The sequence below is a fragment of the Schistocerca gregaria genome, chromosome 1 (assembly GCF_023897955.1).
Source record: "Schistocerca gregaria isolate iqSchGreg1 chromosome 1, iqSchGreg1.2, whole genome shotgun sequence".
In the NCBI taxonomy this organism is placed as follows: domain Eukaryota; kingdom Metazoa; phylum Arthropoda; class Insecta; order Orthoptera; family Acrididae; genus Schistocerca; species Schistocerca gregaria.
The window spans coordinates 505556575-505579359 of record NC_064920.1 but is presented as its reverse complement, the minus strand read 5'-3'; the positions used below and the strand labels follow the sequence as shown (position 1 = coordinate 505579359).

General features: G+C 38.6%; 1 protein-coding gene across 2 annotated transcripts in view; it reads left to right on the top strand.

Moving 5' to 3' along the window:
• The window catches only part of LOC126354423 (serine/arginine repetitive matrix protein 2), a 232460-nt gene that overhangs the window by 157129 nt on the left and 52546 nt on the right, over nt 1-22785 (top strand). For both annotated transcript variants that reach the window (XM_050004061.1, XM_050004070.1), the window contains 3 exons: nt 550-801; nt 1620-1682; nt 22387-22521. In XM_050004061.1, the coding sequence (XP_049860018.1) occupies nt 550-801; nt 1620-1682; nt 22387-22521 (450 nt within the window). The remainder of the gene's footprint in view (nt 1-549; nt 802-1619; nt 1683-22386; nt 22522-22785) is intronic.

The following is a 22785-nucleotide window of genomic DNA, read 5'->3' as shown; positions in this document are numbered from 1 at the left end:
AAGCTTTCATGTGTTCCCATCAAATGGTAGCATATTATGTACTGATTTAAGTCAATTCCTTTTCAGTGTGAATGTTATGTGACTTTTGTGAAATACTGTTGCACTCTTTACTCAACTTTTTTTTTAATGATTTCACTGATCAAGTCTTCAAAACAATTAACGAATATAGGTTTCTGACATACAACTTATCACTAAATAAGATCTAGCTGTTTTCATAATAACTGATAATATCTTGGGCAATTCCTACATTTTAAGAGTAAACTAATCTTGTTTTTTGGTGTTCCTGTGTAAATGCAAATTTCATTTTCAATATGTTTAAAATAGTATAACAATTTTTTTGTGATTTTCAAATATGTGAGTACAGCTTTTAAAAATTAGTAACTTTTGCTTTTACCTGCACTAGTTAGTATCTTTTGCAATGTGATAATGCTCACACGACAGTCTAGTCTTAATATTAGCTTATTTGAAGTGATAATTTGTCACTAATATTTTTAAAAGAAATATATATTTTAAAAAATAGATTATTTAGGCAGGAATTGTTTGTTTCAGTGTTCGAGAAACTCATCAGATTGCCGAAGCTCAACAAGAGAAAAATGCCAAGTTACGTGAAGCTTTTGGCATCTCTGAATACTTTGTCGAAGGCAGTAGTCTGGATCCACAGCGTCATGTGAAAGAGGCACAAGCTAAAGCAGCTGCAGAACAGAACAAGAAATATACTTTGGTCCGTACTCCCAGTCCAGAGCAGTTACCATCACATACTGGAGAGAAGGCCAAGAAAAGAAAGAGAAAATCCAGAGACAGGTACAGTTACCTGAGGGTACCATAGCTTTATCCACTTAATTTAATAAATAGAAAAAATAATACTAAATTGATACAAAATACAATAAGTTGAATGGTAGTCTTATCTGGCTGTTATGGTTACCTGGTTACTCAAAATAACCATTACCAGCATCCAGACATTTCTTACAGTCGCCTGTATTAGTCAAAGTGCCTACATACCGTCCTGTCCAAGTAGCTTTACCTGCAGTTGCATTTTGTGGTAGTTTGTGTTCTTGGCTTATGTTTTTCCACGAGTTTTGCTTTTCTGCAACAATAGTTGCAGAAAAGCCCATACTTGTTGCAATCATACTGGGATATTTTTTGAATGAAACAGCAGTCTACTTTTCATGTTGACTTCTAAAGCAGCACTACCAGTCCGTGGTTTAGTAAACATGTAATTTTTTTTTATTTCGTGCAACCTTCAGGCTGCTGACAGCTTTACTTTTTCTGTCTCTGTGTAATAGAGCTGTATGAAGTGCTCTGGATTTCTTAATCACACCCTTTTTCATTTTTACTGTCACCTGATTATTTCCATTTTTATGTTTTCCTTGCTTCTTTCAGAAATTGTGTTATCTTTGCAAGATTTTCATCGGAAATACCATTTTTGCCATGGTTGTGATGACACTAGGCCACTGGAAATTATGGTTCAACTTTCCAGCCTGTTGGTTAGAGAATACTATTAGCTGTTGGAAAATTATTACAAGATATGTTCTAAAGTGTATCTTAAATTTTTGCTTGTCACTAGATCTATAAAACTGTAATAGATCCATGTAATGTAGACTTGTTTATTTGTGTTTTAGTTCCACCAGTCCTGAGACAAAAAAAGAAAAAAAGAAGAAAGCCAAGAAACACAAGAAAGAAAGGTATATATCAGTATTGAAGTTAAACCTCACAGTAGGGAGATGTGGAAAGTAAATTAACTATAAAAAAATTCTATTTAATTAGATTGTAGTAAATTGTTTATTAATTATTATTTTTATTCTACTCCCACATACATTCTCTATTAAAAAGAACAGTTGGAAGGAATTATGAGTGCCCAAGTAGGTAAGTTACAAACTAAATTGAATTAAAAAGATATTCATGTGTCAGGAAAAGGTTAATATTTGGGTTTTGTCACTTAGTGGCATATAATTATTGACATAGTATGAGACAAAATAATTTCCTATGTAAAAGGAAAGATATAATGTATCCTTATTCCAGAATTCTGTTCATACAAAAAAATTAATGAGACTATGCATATTTAATTGTCCTTAGAAAATACCTCTCAGAAATGTAGCTTCTTAATTACATGAGCTGTTTTAAGTGTTTCCACATAGTGCTTTAATACAGAAAGCTAAGCTTAACATTGTTCCATAATTACAGTTCATTTTGTAACTAAAATTGTTTTGGAATGAGTACAGATATTCACTTTTTTCCAACCAAATCATTTTCCATTATTTCTAAAGTAATATTAAAGTTTCAGCACTTAGCGTATTGTTAATTCTCTGTTCATGAAACTACATTTTTCCTCATGAAGTGACGCCTATTAAGTAGTGACAGATAATTAATGGTCTTGATGCAAGGACTGTGTAAGACAAAACAGTAAAGCCCATGCTCCATGATCAATACACACCTCACCTGAAAGCTAACCTGTTTGGAGAGTGCCAGTGTAACTGCTTTTTGTAATTTTTTTGATTTGTCAGTATGAAAATGCTGTTTTTGCTGACAGCGTGCTTGTTATTTGGGGAAAGAGGGTTTTAGCTAATTATGAGATTACCCAAGCCTTTATGTAGCATTGTGGGCAGCAGTTGCATTTGTTTTATTTCAATGTAGATTTTTTTTCTATTCTTGAAATGTTGTGGAAAAAGAAGAGTTGTTTGATTTGTTGAATACAGCCTCCTGTGAAATATAACACTGCTGATTATGAAGACAGATTGGTTTAAGCCATCTACTCGGTGTATAAATTCAATCTTCAGTTTTAACGTGAGATTAAAATGTGAGACTACTGGTAGTTTCAGTGCATGACAGGAACATTTAATAGCTTGCAATAAGAGCTGTTGATTGTTTATGAGTTGAGTTCTGCAATAGTTTAAGACTGCTTATTCCATCATTTACAAGGTCCATTTATAAATTTGCAAAATACTTTACATATGATTGGATTGTGCTTTTTATTATTCTTGGAGTTAACATCACTTAGTTCCTTTTTAAGAATAGTTACTATTGATTGAGGTTACAGGTTTCTTGGAGAGTCTATATTTTCAGTTTTTGTTATCAATTTAGAATGAATAATAATTGTGCATATTCCGCAGTAGAAAGGCTGTTGGTAAGGGGGGGGGGGGGGGGGGAGAAAAAAAGGGTGTCTGCAGCAGTCACACTGGCAGTGTGAGTAGTTTCTGCACTATATATGTCTTTCAAAGCATTGCTGTACTCAAGCTAATGTCTCCATCTCCACAATGATTTCATCTGTATTAACTTGTTTTAGTTATATTGATTCAGTATTGTGACACATTATTGCAATAGCAGGTGTGGAGTGTTTATTGATCTAGCATGCTACACTGCTTTGCTATATTTCAATCTTTTGTCAAGTATTTCTTTAGTCATTATATATATTTATATAAACTATTATATATCATTTCAAAAAATGTGAGCTGTGTTTATTATTTCACTCTTCTGTTTCCTACATATTTTGTCCTTAAAGTTGATTTTCATAATTATCTGCATAATTTCTAAACGTATAAAAGAAAATATTGTTAATACCATCTCTCTATTTTTCTGACAAGTCAGTCCTTGTTGATGGGTTGATAAGGTAAATAGTTTGCCCATAATATTTCGTTTGAGTAAATTTCAAAAAGTTCAAAATCTTGAGAGGCACATCTCTTTTCACACCATCATAAGAAGAAATCTGTTTTAAGCAAGAATGAGCTATGTAGCGCACATTTGAAGTGTTTTGAGTTGTAGAAAGCTTTTCCTTTTATTTTTATTGTAAAATCTATTCTCTTTCCCGGTCAGTTGCAATGTAAGATACTTAATTATTGTGTAAAATTTGAGGTTTACTAATCATGAGCCACAGAAATACACAATTTTGAATAATGCTCTGAATATACATTATTAATTTTTTTTGTTGTTCTTTTTTTATTCAGTTTACTGCCTCTGTGTGGGTCACACTTCAATAAAATTGTGTTCTGTCATGTTATGTACCATGCATTTTTGGAACAAAGTGTTTCTGATGGGTTACATTCTCCAAAATTCAATGTATTTTGTGGGTATATAACTGTCATTTTCAAAGTTTCCTGAAGCATACTCACCCTAAATGTAAAATGACTGTGTGAAAATTGAGATGATATCTTAGATTGCTTCCCAGCTGATTTTCTTAGCTGTGTAGACCTTAAGGTAATTCGTGTGAGTGTTAGATGAACTTATATTATGTTATTTAGCAATGGCACTGTTTTACCACTCTATGTAATGGTATTAAAGACAGGCAGTGTGTATATACGAAAGGCAGCATAATGACATGAAGATGTGATTTCTGTGGATGGATAGTACTGGAAGAGGTTGTCCATAAGTATGTACAGTGACGAATTTGTTTATTTCCTGTCTGGATAATGTGAAATGAACATTTCATTGTTCCATTAAATCATAGAAAATTCTATTGCAGTCATATTATTGTTGAAGCTTTTGGAGAAAATTGCTTGTTATCAGCTACAGTTACCTAAAAATGATTTTTAGCTTCATAAATATTTGATTTTTAGTCTGTAAACCTTTTGATGCTTCTGTTTTCCCACAATTACTCCTCTTTCAACAATAAATGTAAGAGATAAATTGAAGGTCTGGTTGTTGATTCCACTTTAGTAGACATGGCCCCCAACTCCTTCATAAATCATGTTGAAGTAACTCTCAACAGGTAACTGATCTACATAAAAAATATAGACATACAAAAACTACAGCAGCAACAACAACCACCTCTTGGCAATCGTCAAAAGAAGAATGCACTTGGATATGACTTGAAAGATAACTTAGATGAGTCAGAGCACCTGAAAATATCCAAGACAAGGTCAAACTCAAGAAAGGACAGATAAATTGCACAGCAACACACAACACATATTTCATCATACAACAGGGAAACTCGAAATTTTGACAAATGAAGGATTGCAAAGAGATCTAATAAATTGGCCAAGGGTCATCGAACGTTTTTGTTAAATAATGTTTGATGAACTTGCTTCTGTCTGGTCTTGTTCAGTATCACACAACATGCAATAAGCAATTGTAATAACAAATAAAATATTAATCCTGCACTGTAAGAAATGAAAATGAACAAAATATCAGCATGCAACAGATAGCCTCACAGGACAGCTGGCCACCTGAAACTGCAGTGGAGTGCAAGTGGGAAGTGTATATCCTCGGGTGTTCACTGCAGTTGCAGGTCTCATGGTTTTGGTTGAATGCCTACTGTACCTATCTCACGAACTTCACCCCACTACTTTCATCATAGCTTCATTTTTAGCAGACTGTATCTTAAAAGTAGAGATGGCCGTCTTGGTAACTTTATTTAAAAGAGAGAACGAACAGTAGGTTGAATTTCTGCAGGATTTGACATTTCACTGCCTGAACATTAGCTCACAATTAATAAACAATCTTATAAAATTGTGACATTTCCCGTTAACTGCAAATAGGCTTTAACACCAGATTGGCAGAATGGGGTCAACATACTTTTCTCTTCAATGTCTATCCAATTCTTTTACTTTGTTCATGAAATAATAAGACTTTTTATCATTATTCTCCTCTTTATGATGATTATAGGATTTATGAAGTATTTATATTTTCTTGGATATTTTATTCAGTTTACCTAAAATGACAGAAGGTGTCATTTGACACTGCTTTAGTTTCTCTTCTGAATGTTTGTAGATAATCCAACAGTGAAATAGCAACAATCAACAGCCAAGCAGAGTTTTTGCTGCTTGTTGTTTTGTCTTGATTGTTTCATTAAGATAACATTCTTTGCCCATGAAAATTTTTTTAAATTTAAATAGATGAAGAGGAAGACATTGTGGATGGGGAGGTACTAGCAGAGGAGCATTCATATGCCAATTTGTGTCGAAACAGTTGAATGCCTCCACAAAGTTGGTTGTTAGTAAATGCGTGAGAGGTTGCCAATTCTTCATCTGGTTGGATACCATTAGGAACTGTTCTGCTCAGTGAGTGTGAAAATGTAATCAGGGATGAACACTGTAATCAGTCTCATGTAAGTCTATATTTTAGCTAGATTTCATTTACAGTATAGCCATCATCAGTGCACTTAGTAGCGATTCATGTAGTCTCGGAAAGCTTGAATGTGTACATGATGTTAAAATGACTTTAGCTTGCCCAAAGTTCAATTCACACTCACATGCAGACAAGTTAAAGTTGTTTTAACAACATTTGCATATTAAAGCATTCTGAGTCTGTACGATTTGCTGCTACACACTCTAATGATGGTTATAGTGTAGCTGAAACCTAGCTAAATCTGAAGTAAAATATAGATTTATGTATGACTGATTGCTAAGTTCATCCCTGATTACAGTTCTTCATCTTCCAAAAGAATGTTGTTACCTAAGGGAGGGAAGAGGTCCCACTACTTACATTTGTCAAGTACACAGCACATTGATCAAGAGTTTTCAGGCTTATTTTTGACAAAGCAATACTGCCTCTTGTGAAGAAATACAAAGAATCAGATGCTCAGATGGCATTGAGGAACAACAATTGGATTGTGTCACTTGAGGAACTGGAGAAATAGCTGTCATATATGCTTTGGATATCATTTTACGAATTGTAAGTCTGTTAATAATTTTTGGTAACATTCTTGGGACCTACTTTCATCAAGCACATTATGACAAGGGACAGATTAGATTCTCAGATTTCTCCATTTCAATGAAAAATCAATCCTAGCTAAGCACCTACCAGCGAACAGATCGGCTCTTGTATCTGAAATTGAGGGAAAGAACAAGAAAAACCATATTTGATTTTAATGCTCTGGAGAAAATATAACCATAGGCGAGCAACCATTACCAAACAAAAAAAGATGCAGATTCACCCAGTTCATGGTCCACAAACCAGACAAATATGATCTGGGTTGCTACCAGTGTAATTCATTCCCATAACCCCCCCCCCCCCCCCAAAAAAAAAAAAAAAAAAAAAAAAAAAAAAAAAAAAAAAAAAAAAAAAAAAAAAACCAGGGCATGCATAGAGATAAGCAACCATTTGGAGAGTGGGCCATTCTGCATGTCATGGAGTCATTTCTAAATCAAGGAAGTAACATGATGACACACAACTTCTTCACGTCTTGTCAACTAAGAATCTCAAAGACAAAAAAACTTCACTAGTTTCTACAGTGAATAATACCAATTATGAAATCACTGAAGAGGTAAAGAAGCCAAATTCTGAAAACTGTCCATCACCATCCTGGATCAGGATGGTACACAAACTGTATGCTAAAGAAAGAAAAATAGAAATATCATTATTCTGAGCACATTGCACGCTGAAGTAGCAATAAGCAAGGAAGGCAAGCAGAAAGATGAAACCCTGACAATGCTACAAAGTGTGAGGTGGATATAGTAGATCAAATGACTGTAAATATATTACGAAAGTTGCAAATAGGAGATGGCCGACGTGTATCTTCTACGGCACCTTGGACGTGGTAGTAATAAATGCATTAAAGAACAAGAACATCAAAAAGCAGTGGTTTGTACTTCAGTTGGTGAATGAACTTAAGGAAACAAAGGAGCAGGAAGAAGATCAGATAAAAGAAGTTCGCATGGGACCAAAATCATTTAGAAAGTGGAACAAGTGCCAAATCAGTCTCTGCAAACGTAATAAGACCAGCCACAACTGTGTAAAGTGCCATACAGCCACGTTCAGAAAATGTGTGCATAAAACTGAAATCACTTGCGCTAAGTGCATCTAGCAGATTCCAATCACACAAATAAAAGTACAACAAAGCCCATGTGGGACACAAGTGAGTGTAGTATGAACCATATATACCAAATGTGGTTATAAGGTTCTAAAAATAGTTAATATATGTAAGTCTACAGTTTATAAAACTTATTAACATGAGCAACAGAAAATCAATAAGCGGTTTTGTTGTAGAGATAGTTGAATAACATATTACTTATCATGCTAAGAAATCAGTATTATTGATTCCAAAAAGGTGGGAATTAACATATACTAAAATAAAGTAATTGTTTTAAGTCAAATATTAAAATATTTTAAGTGAGTTCACAAGAAGTCCTTTTCACCATTTTAGAACTGCCAGGAACTCCACCATTCTAGTGTTAAAAACACTGATAGCAGATTTATTACATTTGCCCTTTGCGAGGACACATGGAAAATGACTTGTTCCGTCCTTGAACTGGCATTATCTCCTGTCCTTTTTTTGTATCCCACCTGGAAGGTGGCACATGGGTCTGCTCCTAAAAACTGAAAGGTTGGCCAAATGAAGGAAGCGAGTAGGGGCAATTGAGGTAAAACACGTCGGTACTGCGAGTGAGTAAAAGTGGTGAACTCGTGCATGAATATTTACAGAGGCATACATAACTTAGTACATAGGTGTGAAGCTGAAGCGAAGTGTCCCGGCCATTTGCTCTTGATGAAATGAATCGTAGATCCGGACAGCACCTGCCAGAGGGCGCAGTCATCAGTGTCGGCCGTAGTGTCAACCTATGCCATGGCGATCATAGCTATCGATACCACACCCCTGAAATCTCAAAAAGGATTCACTTCAATAAATGCTTCATAGAGTTCTTGCTGTGTCAGCTATGCCGATCTCAAGCTTTCGATGACTTCCTCAGTTGGCAGTCATCAGGCAATACGTTAGGTACTGTAGTTGGCTGAATTATGTCATGGAGACATCAAAGAGTTATAGAACTTCCGTTTGTCATCAGAGATTATGTGGACGTCTATGAATCAAGAATGTTGGTAGCTGTGCTGATTTCGTTAGATGGTAGCTGATTCAGTTGATTCCTCTGATGCCTTTCAGCATCAGGTGCCCAGTCCCCTGAAGTACTCGTGGCGTAGCCACTGTCTTGGTTAAAGTTGTTATGCATTCTGATTTCCATGTCTTCTTTGATCTCAGACTCCCCATAGGTAGATGCATAGGATATTATTTCTGTTTCATCAAACCAAGGTAGTGGAGTGGTGCGTGGAAATGGACACTTGATGCTGAAAGGCAACATGAGCTGAGTCACCCACCATCTAATGAAATTAGCACCGCTATAAGTGGTCTTCAGTCACTGACATAGACATAATATTTGCTATTGTATGCACATTCCATGACTGTGTGACGTAATTTAGCCAAATAAAGTAATTTAAGGCCCATGAAAATATCTCCTGACAATGAGAAGGGAGGAAATTGTTGAAAACTGGCAAATTTGACATGACAAGAACTCCATGAAGCATTTATTCAAGAATTGTTGTTGTTGTTGTGGTCTTCAGCCCTGAGACTGGTGTGATGCAGCTCTCCACACTACCCTATCCTGTGCAAGTTTCTTCATCTGCCAGTACTTACTGCAACCTACATCCTTCTGAATCTGCTTAGTGTATTCATCTCTTGGTCTCCCTCTACGATTTTTACCCTCCACTCTGCCCTCCAATGCTAAATTTGTGATCCCTTGATGCCTCAGAACATGTCCTACCAACCGGTCCCTTCTTCTTGTCAAGTTGTGCCACAAACTCCTCTTCTCCCCAATTCTATTCAATACCTCCTCATTAGTCATGTAATCTACCCATCTAATCCTCAGCATTCTTCTGGAGCACCACATCTCGAAAGCTTCTGTTTTCTTCTTGTCCAAACTATTTATCGCCCAAGTTTAAATTCCATACATGGCTACACCCCATACAAATACTTACAGAAATGACTTCCTGATACTTAAATCTATACTTGATGTTAACAAATTTCTCTTCTTCAGAAACACTTTCCGTGCCATTGCCAGTATACATTTTATATCTTCTCTACTTCGACCATCATCAGTTATTTTGATCCCCAAATAGCAAAACTCCTTTACTACTTTTAAGTGTCTCATTTCCTAATCTAATTCCCTCAGCATCACCCGACTTAATTCGACTACATTCTATTATCCTCATTTTGCTTTTGTTGATGTTCATCTTATATCCTCCTTTCAAGACACTGTCCATTCTGTTCAACTGCTCTTCCAAGTCCTTTGCTGTCTCTGACAGACTTACAATGTCATCGGTGAACCTCAAAGTTTTTATTTATTCTCCATGGATACTAATACCTACTCCGAATTTTTCTTTTGTTTCCTTTACTGCTTGCTCAATATACAGATTGAATAACATCGGGGAGAGAATATTGCTGCAAAAAACTACTTTATAGGATTTGTCTTTGTTAACCCATAATTACTCTAAAAAAGTGTGATATGTTAAACAAATAACAGTCCATCACTTAGGCGGCTTGTTGTTGCCTTTAACCATTATTTGAGTTGCATGCTAAACCTTGTTTTCTTTCTGAGTGGTGCACATGACCTGAGTAAGAACAGAGAATTTGTTTATATAAACATTAACATATGTGAATATTCCAAATTGAACTTGGATACATATAACTGCCCTTAATATGTAGACTTCATGTTGCATTGCTGTTTGGTAGTGCTCTAAAATGCCCCATTTAACATTTCTCCACTGTGCCATTCAGCAGCACTGGTTGCAAGGCAGTGGCTGTCATAGTAATGTGGTCTATGTATGTGACTATTACTGTTAAGCAGCATCCACCATCACTAGCCTGAGAGTGCAATATTCTGCTACTTAGTACATCAATGATGGATTTTGTGTACCCACTTCCATTTGAGGAAATAGGAGCTTTTCGATCATGGAAGTTGGCACAATGCTATGCTTGTAACTAGTCCAGCCTTCCTTATCTGCTCTCTCTCTCTCTCTCTCTCTCTCTCTCTCTCTCTCTCTCTTTGTGTGTGTTTTCTGAGCCCGCATGTCCACACGAGTGTGGAAATGTGTGCCAAATTCTTACATGTGTGACTGCCTGTAGTCTTCACTTTATACTTGGATCTTTTCACTCTGCAGGAGAATGAGGATAACCGTTTACAATTGAAGGAACAATTTCTGTGGTATACTCACATTTAAAGCAATATTAGAGCTTTGTATTTTATTCACTGCCTACAGTTATTACTGCTTTTCAGATCAGGGTCACTATTTTTATCTCTTGTTTGACTTTTGAACAGCAGTCAAACAACATACAATGGTCACTACTATTTGAGCAAACTAAATTGACACTCGGTGAGGCGGCTGACAGGAGTATCCGTAAAGCCATTTCCCATTTACAGTTCCTCCTGTTATTCAACACACAGAGTGTCAATTTATTTTTGTGAATTTTAAGCATAATATTGTTATTTAATGTGACATACATACTTTTGTTTTTTGCTATAGTTTGATCAATCAGTCATTGATGAGAAGTTTTTGGCCACTTAAGTGATATTTGACTGGCCTGGAATTTTGTGGATTTCTGAGCTCTTTTATGAAGGTTTGGCTGCAGAGATTATTATAAGTTTGACACAGTTTTTCATACAGATGGATGAAATGCATTTGTATTTGCTGTTAATCTCTCAGTCCTCTTTTGAACTGAGTGTTCAGTATTTCACTGTCCATGGAGGTTGCTATTAAATCAGCAGAAGATTTTTCTATCCTTTATCACCTTACTTGGTATGTATTAGACTAGAATTTGATGTGGACCCCCAATTCCTTGCTTTCTCTATATTAAAATAATGATTATTCGTTTAAGTCTTTGACATCCATTGTTAATATATTATGGTCACAAACGTGGGTCACTTTGCTACGGCAAGCACATTAGGTCTATTTCTTGACATAATACATAATGTATTTTTGTAAGTTGCCAGTTGTGTTCTTTTGGACTCATTTCAGACATTACATTTGGTAACGTTTCACAAGACTGTTTGTCCATACTACTGATAGACAGAAAATGGTGTGGTGTAAGGATGACCTAGTCTTTCACCTCTCCCTTCTCCTCCCCCCAGGGGCTCAGCATTCATTTGCTGGGCACGGGCTTGGTGACCCCGGGGTTCCTGAGCTGGGCACTGGTAAGCGCTGCCAGTCCCCTGTCACCGTCAGCTCTGGGCATACTTCAACAACCACCGTGCGGTGCGGCGGTGGAATGTTGTGTGTCTCAGGGAGTGGGGATCTTGGCTTGGCCGCCTGGATCGCGAGGATGGAATAAACCTCTATAAACAACCCCTCAATCTCAAGGTGTGCTGCGCGCCGATGAGATGCACGGCTGTTGAGGTGGAACAGTCGTTAGCGGGCAACCTCTGGGGAACGTGCCGCACCTCAGTTGTATAAGGCTTACCTAGGCACGCGGGGCTCTGTCTAGGTGGACTTCTAGTTCCCTAGCTGCTCGTGGGACCGAGATGGTTCCTTCAAAATCCTCTTTTCCTCCTCCCAGCGGAAAGGGTGGGCCGCTGGAGGGTTCTAACACCCAGTCGCTGAAGAGGGCTCCTGCAGTCAGTCCCCCTGACTGCAGCACATCTTTGACAAGTGAAGTCTTTAGTAACAGGATGCATTCTGGTGCTCAGAATGTGTTTCTCATTGTGAAACGGAAGGAGGGTAGTTTCGAGAAGGTTTCGCCCTTCTATATACAAAAGGGATTGGAGGGCATCTGTGGCTCCTTGAAATCGATGAAGCGCTTACGTAATGGGACCTTGCTAGTGGAAACTTCCACTTCCCAGCAAGCAACTAACCTCCAATCTGCTAAATGTCTTAGAGAGTATGCCATAGACACTGAATTGCACAGCACCTTGAACTATAGCAAAGGTGTTGTGACATGCCGGGATCTAGTTGACATTCCCAAGGACGAACTGCAACGTGAGTGGGCTCCCGAAGGTATCGTTGATGTCCAACACATCATGAAGAGGGTTGATGGCAATCTTGTCAAATCCGACTCCTTTATTCTGACCTTCAGTAGCACAAAACTTCCTGAACATGTTAAAGCTGGCTTCCTTCGCCTTAGTGTGAGGCCTTATTTCCCGACCCCAATGCGCTGTTTTAAATGCCAGCGTTTTGGGAATACCACCTTAGGATGTAAAGGCGAAGTGACTTGTGGCAACTGTGGTAAGGCTGCTCATGAAGGAGTTGGTTGCTCGTCTCCAGCTAAATGTATTAATTGCTCTGGGAACCACTCTGTTTCGAGTAGGGACTGCCGAATATTTTTAGAGGAACGCAAAGTCCAGGAAATCAAAACAACCAAGCGAATCCCCTATGGTGAGGCCAAGAAGATCTATAAGTCGATGCAATCTCCCACATTTGCTACATCTTTCACATCCCTGGTTCAGAAGCCTACTCCAAAAGTCGATGCCTCAACGCAGACCGAGGTGGTGAGTGTTGGCACTAACACCTGCAGCTGTCAGTGCACTTGCAACACAGCAAGTGTTTCAGAGCCGGTAGCCCCTACTCGAATGGCAGACAAGGGTACAGTGGCGAATTTGGGCCAGCCCTTGTCGCCTCCAACAGCTGAGGCTGTTCCCAAGCCCAGTGTGCCACTTACCACTTCCACATCAGCTCCCCCAAAGCCCACCAAACCGCAGAAAGCGCCTGTACAGCAGCAACACCGGGTCAAATCCCGTGGTATACCGTCTGACCATGCAGCTGTTGTTTTACGTGAGACTTCATCTGACTCTTCCCCAGAGTTGATGGAATACGATGTATGTGTGGGGCAATCAGCTCACCCCACACCTGCCCCTCCACCTGCTGCGGTCTCCCCGCCCCATCAGAGAGACAGGATGAAGGTGCTACCTCCAACATAGATGGCTCCCATACTTCAGTGGAACTTGCAAGGGTTCAGGACGCATGTGGAGGAACTGCGTCTACTCTCTCAGGGTAGACCACTGTGTCTCTGTCTCCAGGAGACTTACTTCCATCCCTCATACTCCCCTGAGCTGCGAGGCTATACACTCCACAAAAAGGACGACCTGCATGGAGAGAGAGCTAGAGGAGGTGTAGGTATTTTCGTCAGGATGGACTACCACTCCTCGCCTCTCTCGCTTATGACGACTTTACAGGCTGTCGCTGTGTCTGTGCAAGTAAGTCAGCCATTGACTGTCTGTTCACTTTACTTGCCCCCACATGACGCACTTGATGAAGTGGCCCTCACTGACCTTCTTACCCAGCTCCCCCAACCATTCATTATTTGTGGTGATTTTAATGCCCACAATGTGCTTTGGGGCTCTGCAATTACCTGCCCCAGGGGTAGAGCAATTGAGAGGCTTCTCCTGTCCTCCTGTGCCTACTTGCTCAATGGAGGACAGAGTACTCATTTCAGCACAGCGACTGAGTCGTTCTCTGCCATTGATCTCTCGCTTTGCTCTCCAGCTCTTGCCACCAGTGCTCACTGGGAAGTGGTCACTGACTTGCATGGCAGTGATCATTTCCCCATCTGGATTCACCTGCCAGATGGCGTGGACCCCGAAAGGAGACCACCACGATGGGTGCTCAGTGGAGCTGACTGGACACTTAATAGCCAGTTGACCCAATTCGAACACTGTGCGAATGTTGAGGTGTGGGTGGATCATATTACCGAAACGGTCCACCACGCCGCTGCAGCATCCATTCCACAGTCCATGGGCCCCCGGAGAAGAGGACACCTGTGCCTTGGTGGAGTGCCGACTGCCGCTCTGCAATCAGGACCAGGCGTGCGGCTCTGCGTCGGTTCAAGTCTCGGCCGACTGCTGAGAATCTTGCAGTATTTCAGGTGGCGAAGGCAAGGTGTCTCCGCATTATTCGTGAGAGCAAGAAGAGGTCATGGCAACAGTTCCTGAACACCATTAATCGTTCCACCAAAAGTTCCATTGTGTGGGAGACCATCAGGAGAATTTACGATATTTTAGATACCGAATTGGTGACGTCCTGTCCCCTGATCGCTTTGAGCAGGAGAACGGTGTCCCTCAGGGTAGTGTTTTAAGTGTGACTCTCTTTGCCATCGCTATTAATGGCATTACGTCCATAGTGAAAAGTCCTGTCCAGTGTTCTTTGTTTGTGGATGATTTCTCTTTGCTTTGCTCTTCTTCAAGCCTTACAACGACAACTCGTCAGTTGCAACTTACGATTAGACGTTTGGATGACTGGGCGCTGAGTTTTCCACCGAGAAGTCTGTATGTGTTCTTTTTAGCCGTTCTCGTTCGATTTTAATCTTTCCTGAGTTGCGGATGAGGGACACTATTCTTACTTTTAAGGACACGGTGAGGTTTCTGGGGATCATTTTTTACTCGAAGCTCACATGGTTACCTCATCTTAAAGACCTGAAACGGCGGTCGCTTAAGGCTTTAAGTATTTTAAAATGTGTTAGCCACAGTACATGGGGAGCTGACAGGACTTCTCTGCTCCAGTTTTACAGGGCGTTTGTGAGATCTCGGCTCGATTATGGATGCGCGGTGTATGGGTCTGCTAGGCCTTCTTACTTAAAGATGTTGGACGTTGTTCACCATGAAGGGCTTCGGTTGGCCACTGGGGCATTCCGAACTAGCCCCATACCAAGCTTCTGTGCAGAGGCTGGTGAACCGCCACTTCCTAAGCGGCGACGGCTACTTACGGTGCGCCAGGCGTATAAAACTTTGTCCACGCCATACACCCCTGCATTCCCTGCCATTGCTCAGCCTCCTCTGGCACAGTTATTTCATAACCGGCAACATGCAATGCAGCCCTATGGGATTCGCACACAGGATTGCCTCACTGCGATGTCTATGGCTGGTCTTCGTGTTTTGCGTCGCGGTTGGAGCAGATCCCCACCCCCCACCTTGGCTCCTCCGGAGACCCAAACTTATTTTACATTTGACTAATTTTAAGAAAGATCGCACACCAGATTTTACATTCCAATGTCTGTTTTTTAACATTTTAGATGTGCATCACGGTTTCACTGTCGTGTACACTGATGGCTCCAAACAGGAGAATTTCCTTGGCTGTCCTATAGTGTTCCCCGATCAAGTTACCCGGATTCGCCTCCCTGCTGAATATACCGTTTTCGCAGCGGAGCTCCACACGATCCTGAAGGCACTGGAGCAGATGAATCGTGTTCGGGGTGATCGATTTCTTCTCTGCTCCGATTCTCTTAGTGCCTTACAATCACTGCAGAACCTGTACCCGATTGAGGAGATGGTCCAGCTGATACATGACCAACTGTACTTGCTCCAACGGTGGGGTACAGAAGTATCCTTCTGCTGGGTGCCTGGTCATGTTGGCATCTGGGGCAATGAACAGGCCGATCGGGCTGCCAAGGAGGCCTGCAGAGAGCAGGATGTGTTCCAGTGTCCTATTCCCTTGCAGTCAGTCATCGCTGCACTCCACAGGAAGTGCATGGAGTTGTGGGAGGACGAATGGCTGGCGGTGACGGCCAATAAACTGCGGTTGATAAAGTCAACCACTCGGCCGTGGCATTCCTCCTGCCGGTTGCTCAGGCGGGAGGAGGTGGCCCTCACATGCCTTCGGATCGGGCACTGTCCTCTCACACATAGCTTTTTATTGCGGCGGGAGGATCCACCGTTTTGTGATGCTTGTGGTGTGCACATCTTTGTCCAGCACATTTTAACAGACTGCATTTTATACCATGATGCACGGGCAGAAGCACAAGTTGCTGGGGATCTGCCTTCTGTTTTATCTAATGATGAGACGTGTGTGTCTAGGGTTTTTAAGTTTTGTGATGTGTCTGGACTCTGGCCTAAAATTTTAGGCTGGAGGTTTTAGTGTATTGCAGAGTGGCTGACTCCTCCCCTTTTTTCCTTGCGGTCAGCCAGCCACTTCTATCTGCTACATTGTTTTAGCTTCCTCTATCATTTTCTTCCTGTGTTGTCCATGTTTTACTGCTGACGCTCTGCTTCATCCCACGCTTTGGTGTGGGTGAACACATGTTTTTCAACGATTGTTACCCATGTTTTCTGTTCCGTTTTATATTCTTGTTCTGGGATTTTTCTTGACACCCGTCTCACTAAGTTACTGAACGGGCGCTGAATACCTTGCTGTCGTGCGCCCAAAACCCCTCTACTACTACTACTACTACTACTACTACTACTACTAATACTACTCTCCCTTCTCCTGAATTTGTTTGCTTGTTGTGGTAGAAATTACACTTCCAGCAGACCCTAATTTACCCTTCCACTATATGCTCTACATATAAAAAAATATGTTACATAAGTTACATGCATATTTGACATAAGTTACACTCAGATCTCTCTTTATGAGGTATATGGATTTTGAGAGTTTGCTGCAAACACCTTGTCAGTTAGCAGTAGTAATATCATATCTATATTCTCACTTGCACTTAATTGTATCTAACAAAATCATGTTGGTTGATTATATGGATGATGCCTTTGAAGAAAAGAAAAACTGAAGTTCTCAAATGTGTGCTGTACTCCTTCATATATATTCTTGTCTCTGTGTGCAGAGATGAATGTTTGTAGGCAAGAGTATATTTTTCAAACATTAAATCCATTAGCTTCATTGTGATCTATATATGATGAATCTGTTTTGTATAGAACATTACATAGCCTGTTAGGAATTTTTTATAATATCAGACAAATTTAATTCACAAAATAATTTACATTGTAATAAGTGCCTCTCTTCGTCCTTGTAAATGATTCATCAAACAAGTGTTCCATTCTCTTCCGACAGCTAGTTAAATTTATTGCTCACATCCACAGTAGAGCTATATTCTTAAATAATACTGGTATACTGTAAATAGTTCCCATTGTCTCATTCAAAGGGCCAATGCTAGATGTCCGCCACAAACTGCTAATTCTTATGATCTGTTTGATTAGAGATAATTACTTTTTCTTGTATGACTTCCCAGTGCATTTTAGTAAAATGTTTATGCCACATGTTTCAACGTTCCCATTGTAATGAATACAACAGAAATCATATCCTTCAGACATATCAAGATTTGAGACTGTAGCTGGCATGCTTTCATGCTTAAACATCAACTACATCTTTTACAACTTAGTTCTTCTACTGTGAGAGAGCTTGATGATAACTGCTTGACATCAATCTTGGTAGAAGAAACTAGCTCGTGACTACATGTTGGTAGTGGACAGGACAAAGAATATTCAGAAACAAGTTATAACTTATCTATCTGGAGCCTCTCATTGAAAACTTCCCTTATAGTTTTAGTTCAGTTACTATTTTGTGTCTTGTGTAAAGGTAAATGCATTTTACAGCTGACTTTGTTGGCTTTATCTGTCTTTCAGTTTCTGCATGCAAGGGCATTCATGGAGATGTTTGCCATCACATTTTGTACAGCAATAAGCTCACAGAAAAAGGACAGCTATTGGCCTGGTAACCTGTGACCATTTGAATAATCTTGGTCTGTCAGCTTTTTTATTGTTACCTTTGGTACCCCGTGCCTGCTCTCTTGGGAAACCAATGAAATACAGGGTGTTTATAAACAAATATTGGGGTGTAACACTTTATAATATTTATTACATTAAACTTGCAGCTATAAATGATACGTCAAATGAAAGAGAACTCGAACAGTTTTACCAAGAACCTTATAAATGTCCAATGTGAACACCATTTGTCACATGGCACACATCAAGTCTATAACTGAGTTCTTCCCAAACTTTGATCAGTATTTCTTCAGTGATTGTAGCAACAGCTGTTTCAATCTGGGTTCTTAATTCAGGGAAGTCTGCTGCTAGCGGATCATTGATGAAGCCCCAAAGGAAAAAGTCGCATGGCGTTAGGTCATGTGGACGTGGAGGCTATGCAAAGCAAGCCCTGTCATTGGGCCCCTTTGCTATAGACTTGATGTGTGCCGTGTGACAAATGGTGCTCACATTGAACACTTATAAGGTTCTTGGTAAAACTGTTTGAGTTGCTCTTTCATCTGACATATTATTTATAACTGTAAGTTTAATGTGATTAATGTTGTGAAGCATTAAAACCCCAATATTCGTTTATAAACACCCTGTTGTTTATATTAAGATAGAGATTTTAAATGTGGCACAACTGCAAATTATGTAGACAGAGTTTGTGAGAGTTAAAGGAGAAAATAAACAACTGGCTTGTTGTAGAGTGGTTCTGTGGTGTCGGAAGCCCAAATTGGTAATAGAAAAACTTCTGGTTCTCCAGTTAGAGTGAATATAACTGAAGGAAATAACAAGTTTCTGGGGCTTGAGTCTATTCACAGTAAAAAGAAGAATTTTAACAAAACTCTACATGTGTGCTTTCATAAATCCAATTTTGAAATGTTTGCATCAACTTTGTTAAATGGCCATTTTGTCTTTGTGAACTGTCTAGTTCTCAGTTGCCAGAGGTTTTAAAATTCTAACAGAGTACTGTATCTGCATAAGCAGTTATCATTGTTTGACAGACAATATTTTAGCTCAGTAACAACAACACTGTCATTCTAGAATGTCTATTCAAATTCAAACAATGCTCGGAGTCTCCTTCCCATTGGTATCACTGCAGAAACAAAACAGAGCTTAACACCTTTGTAGTACATCACTCTGGGGAATTCTAGTACTTTCTAGAGTTTTTCCTCACACACTGTAACAATTCTGATCCCCCTTCCACTGAAAGTAGCAAAGAAAGCAGTGTGAATCGTGTGTTTGTAAATTTTGGCTAATAGTTGGATGGGACTATGGACTGAGGCAAAGGAAAGGGATCAAATCCCAAATGTAAAAGAAAGGTTTCAAACTATGCTTGAATAACCACAGAATACTATTTTCTTTGCATTACAAAGTTTTTTTCCCCACTGATGTCATATTGGAATATAAAGGACTAGAAGGACTCAGGCAGGAGCAGCAAAGTGCAGCTTAAGTTACAGCATTGTACAAGTTTGTTCTCACATTGTCACATTTAGTTAACTTGTGTAATACCCCTAGATCTGTCATCTGTAATTGTAATTACTTTTTGTTCATTCTTTCATTTAATGTGTTAACATGAATTATATATTGAAGCATGAGGTGATTTACTAGTAATTGTATTTATTATATGTGGCTGCTTTGTGATTTGCATTGTGCAGTACACTTAACTAGCTCTTGTTAATTCTTGTAAATATAATTCAGACTTCTTTTATCTTTTAAAGCTTCCTCATGCCATAAAAAAGGTGTGATGGTTTTCGTTAGCCCTTTATTTCATATGTGGGTGCTTAGTGTCTTCCACAATATGATTTTGCCAGCCCATTCATGGACAAACCTCTCACATCATTTCATTTATGATTTCAGTTTTTCAAAGCATTAATTGGTCACAAAATCATTATTATTTCTCTCTTAATGAAAAATCTGGAAGATGAAATCCTTTGGGTTCAGTTGAAGACTTTGCTTCATGACTGGCTCATATTGGCTGAAAGTTGAAAAAGTGAATAATGTGGCCAAGAGATTAACTTTTTGACATTAAACGACCTTGATCATTTGTTGAAAAATCATATATGTATTTTCAGTTGAATTTGTGCAGGTGTATTTGTACCTAGTTTTTAAATTTATTTGTAGGAGATACTGCCTCAAGTGCTCCATTCTGATGAATTATGGGTAAAAATATATGATGTATTTTAGAACAGTTTGTTTGGATTTGTTATATCAATATCCTTTTCTAGTGCTTATCTAAATGGGATTATGTATACCCTCCAGGATGCATGTGTAGCCCAATTGCTATTTGAACTGTTAGATCTAAAGACCATTGCCCTAAATTATTTGTATTGTAGGATGTTTTCTTAACTATTGCAGCCATGAGGGATAGTTCAGCAAACTGGGTTTAAAATAATTAATAATATTTTCAACTATTAATACTCTCACAATCTTATAGTATCTTTGTGCACATTGTGTGAAGTATTTGTGCTAGTGTTGGTTGAATTTTTAATTTTGGACAGTACAGTCACTCAGCATGCCTTTTGTAATGCTGTCACAATTGTGATAAACAGGAACATTTGAATGTTTAGTGTATCTTCGTGGCAAATATAAAACTGTTTAATATTGCATAAATGTCCTCTGCTCTACTGTCTACACTATGCTGTTTGTTTGCAATTTTAGGTCACAATTATTTCATTGCAGCTCTACTTACCAAGGTTTCATGTATATTATAGTCATAGTGGGCACTGTAAGATAATGTGCAACAGCTGTCATAAGTATTGCAAGCATAGTGTATGTGTACCATTCAGCTCAGGTCTTTGTAATATGCTTAATTAATAAAAACAATTGAATAAATTTGGTCGTGTAATGGAGATTTGTAAAAATTAACAATTTGCTTAAAGTTTGAGTGTGTCAGACGAGAATCAACACTGAATTTTCAAGTATAATTTCCAGCAATCTGGAAATTTAGATACTGAATTGTATCTCCTAAGGTTGTGTATATCCGTTTTATTTATGTCTTCACAATTATTTGTTGTCATGTTATCTATTCATAGAAGAGTTTTTACTGGCCATTTCATAATGGTTAAACTAGTCTGTTAATAGTCGATAGAGCTTTCTCATATATAAACTTCTTTAACAGTCTTTAAATAGGACATATGAATCAGTTTCACCAGCACTTACAGTGAGCAAAATATAGAAGCCTAATTTAACGAGTTAAAATATTTAGTATTGCTGATAATACATATAAAAGCACTTTTATATCAGCAGTGCAAACTATTTCACCTCTTGAGGGTAAGTAATGACCAGCAATTCTTTCTAACAGTTGCGTAGTTTTCTCAAGCAAAATTGTTTCTGATACAGTATTGGAACTGTCATTCAACAGTGCGCTCTATTTAATGTATTTAGTCTTCAGTGGCAGGTAAAGTGGCATGTTTTTCAGTGAGGTATGGTTATTAATAGGCCCAATGGTGACCAGATCTATAGTTAGCACCTAATTATTTGTGTAATTTGGACTTTAGTAAGATGATTTTGTTAATATTTAGTGCAGCTCAATGGCAATACTTTTCGACTTAGACCATTACAGTAATGGGAATTCCAAGATGTAAACAACTAACAGAAATAAGAATCTTATTTATGGGCAGGATATTGACACATTTAACACACAAGAAATTTTCTTGATCTCATATATGGATCTGCGCATCAACCATCAATCATCTATAGGTGAAAGATATCTTTCTCTTATTTTCATTAAAGAAAACAATGTTGACTATTCAGTAGTTGCAGTGTGATCTACATGGAGGACAGTTTGGTATTGATACTCTTTTTTATGTTACTGGGAAAGAGAATACATTGAGTATTCATCTTGGTATACAAATGTATTCTTAAGATGAAATCAGCAGCTTCTGTTACACTTAAAACTTATGAGTGAAGTACTTTTAATCATATATATTAGTGTATTGTTTTGTCTATAGAAAGACAACTGAAATCTTAATTTTTCTGTAGTGTCTTCAGTTTTTCAAATATGTACTTTACATTATGGATACTGAAACAGAATATAACTTAAAACATTGCTTCCTGTTAAACGTTGACAAATAGCTTCTTCTTCTTCTTCTTCTTCTTCTTCTTCTTCAAGATTACGGATCAAACTATTCATTGCATCATTCATAAGAAACCAAGCTTGTACTGCATTGTATTTTTGATGGACCCCTGTAGTCGTGATATTTACTTTGTTTGTAATTTGTGTGTTGAATAGATCAGAATCACCGAAGCATTCGAAGAAGAAGCAAACTGGAAAGGACAAAAAGAAGGAGAAAAATCGCCACAAGAAACGAAGATCATCATCATCCTCATCAGATTCATCGTCATCAAGTGATGAAGACTCCAGCAGGTAAGAAGATGATTTTTATAATCAGCCGTGCCATCTGCATATCTGAAGACCAGTGTCATCATTAAATCTCTTGTCTTACTGACATTTTGTATCTTACGCTGGTTGTGTGTCAACATTGCAGCACTTCAGGAGCAGCAACAGCAGGTTGACATTTGCTTTCAGTTTAAAAAACTTATCTGACGAGGTGCATACTAAAAATGTATAGTTAATTGTTTGCCTATTTGCTATATGCCTAGATTAGATTTTATAAGGCATGTGCAAGAG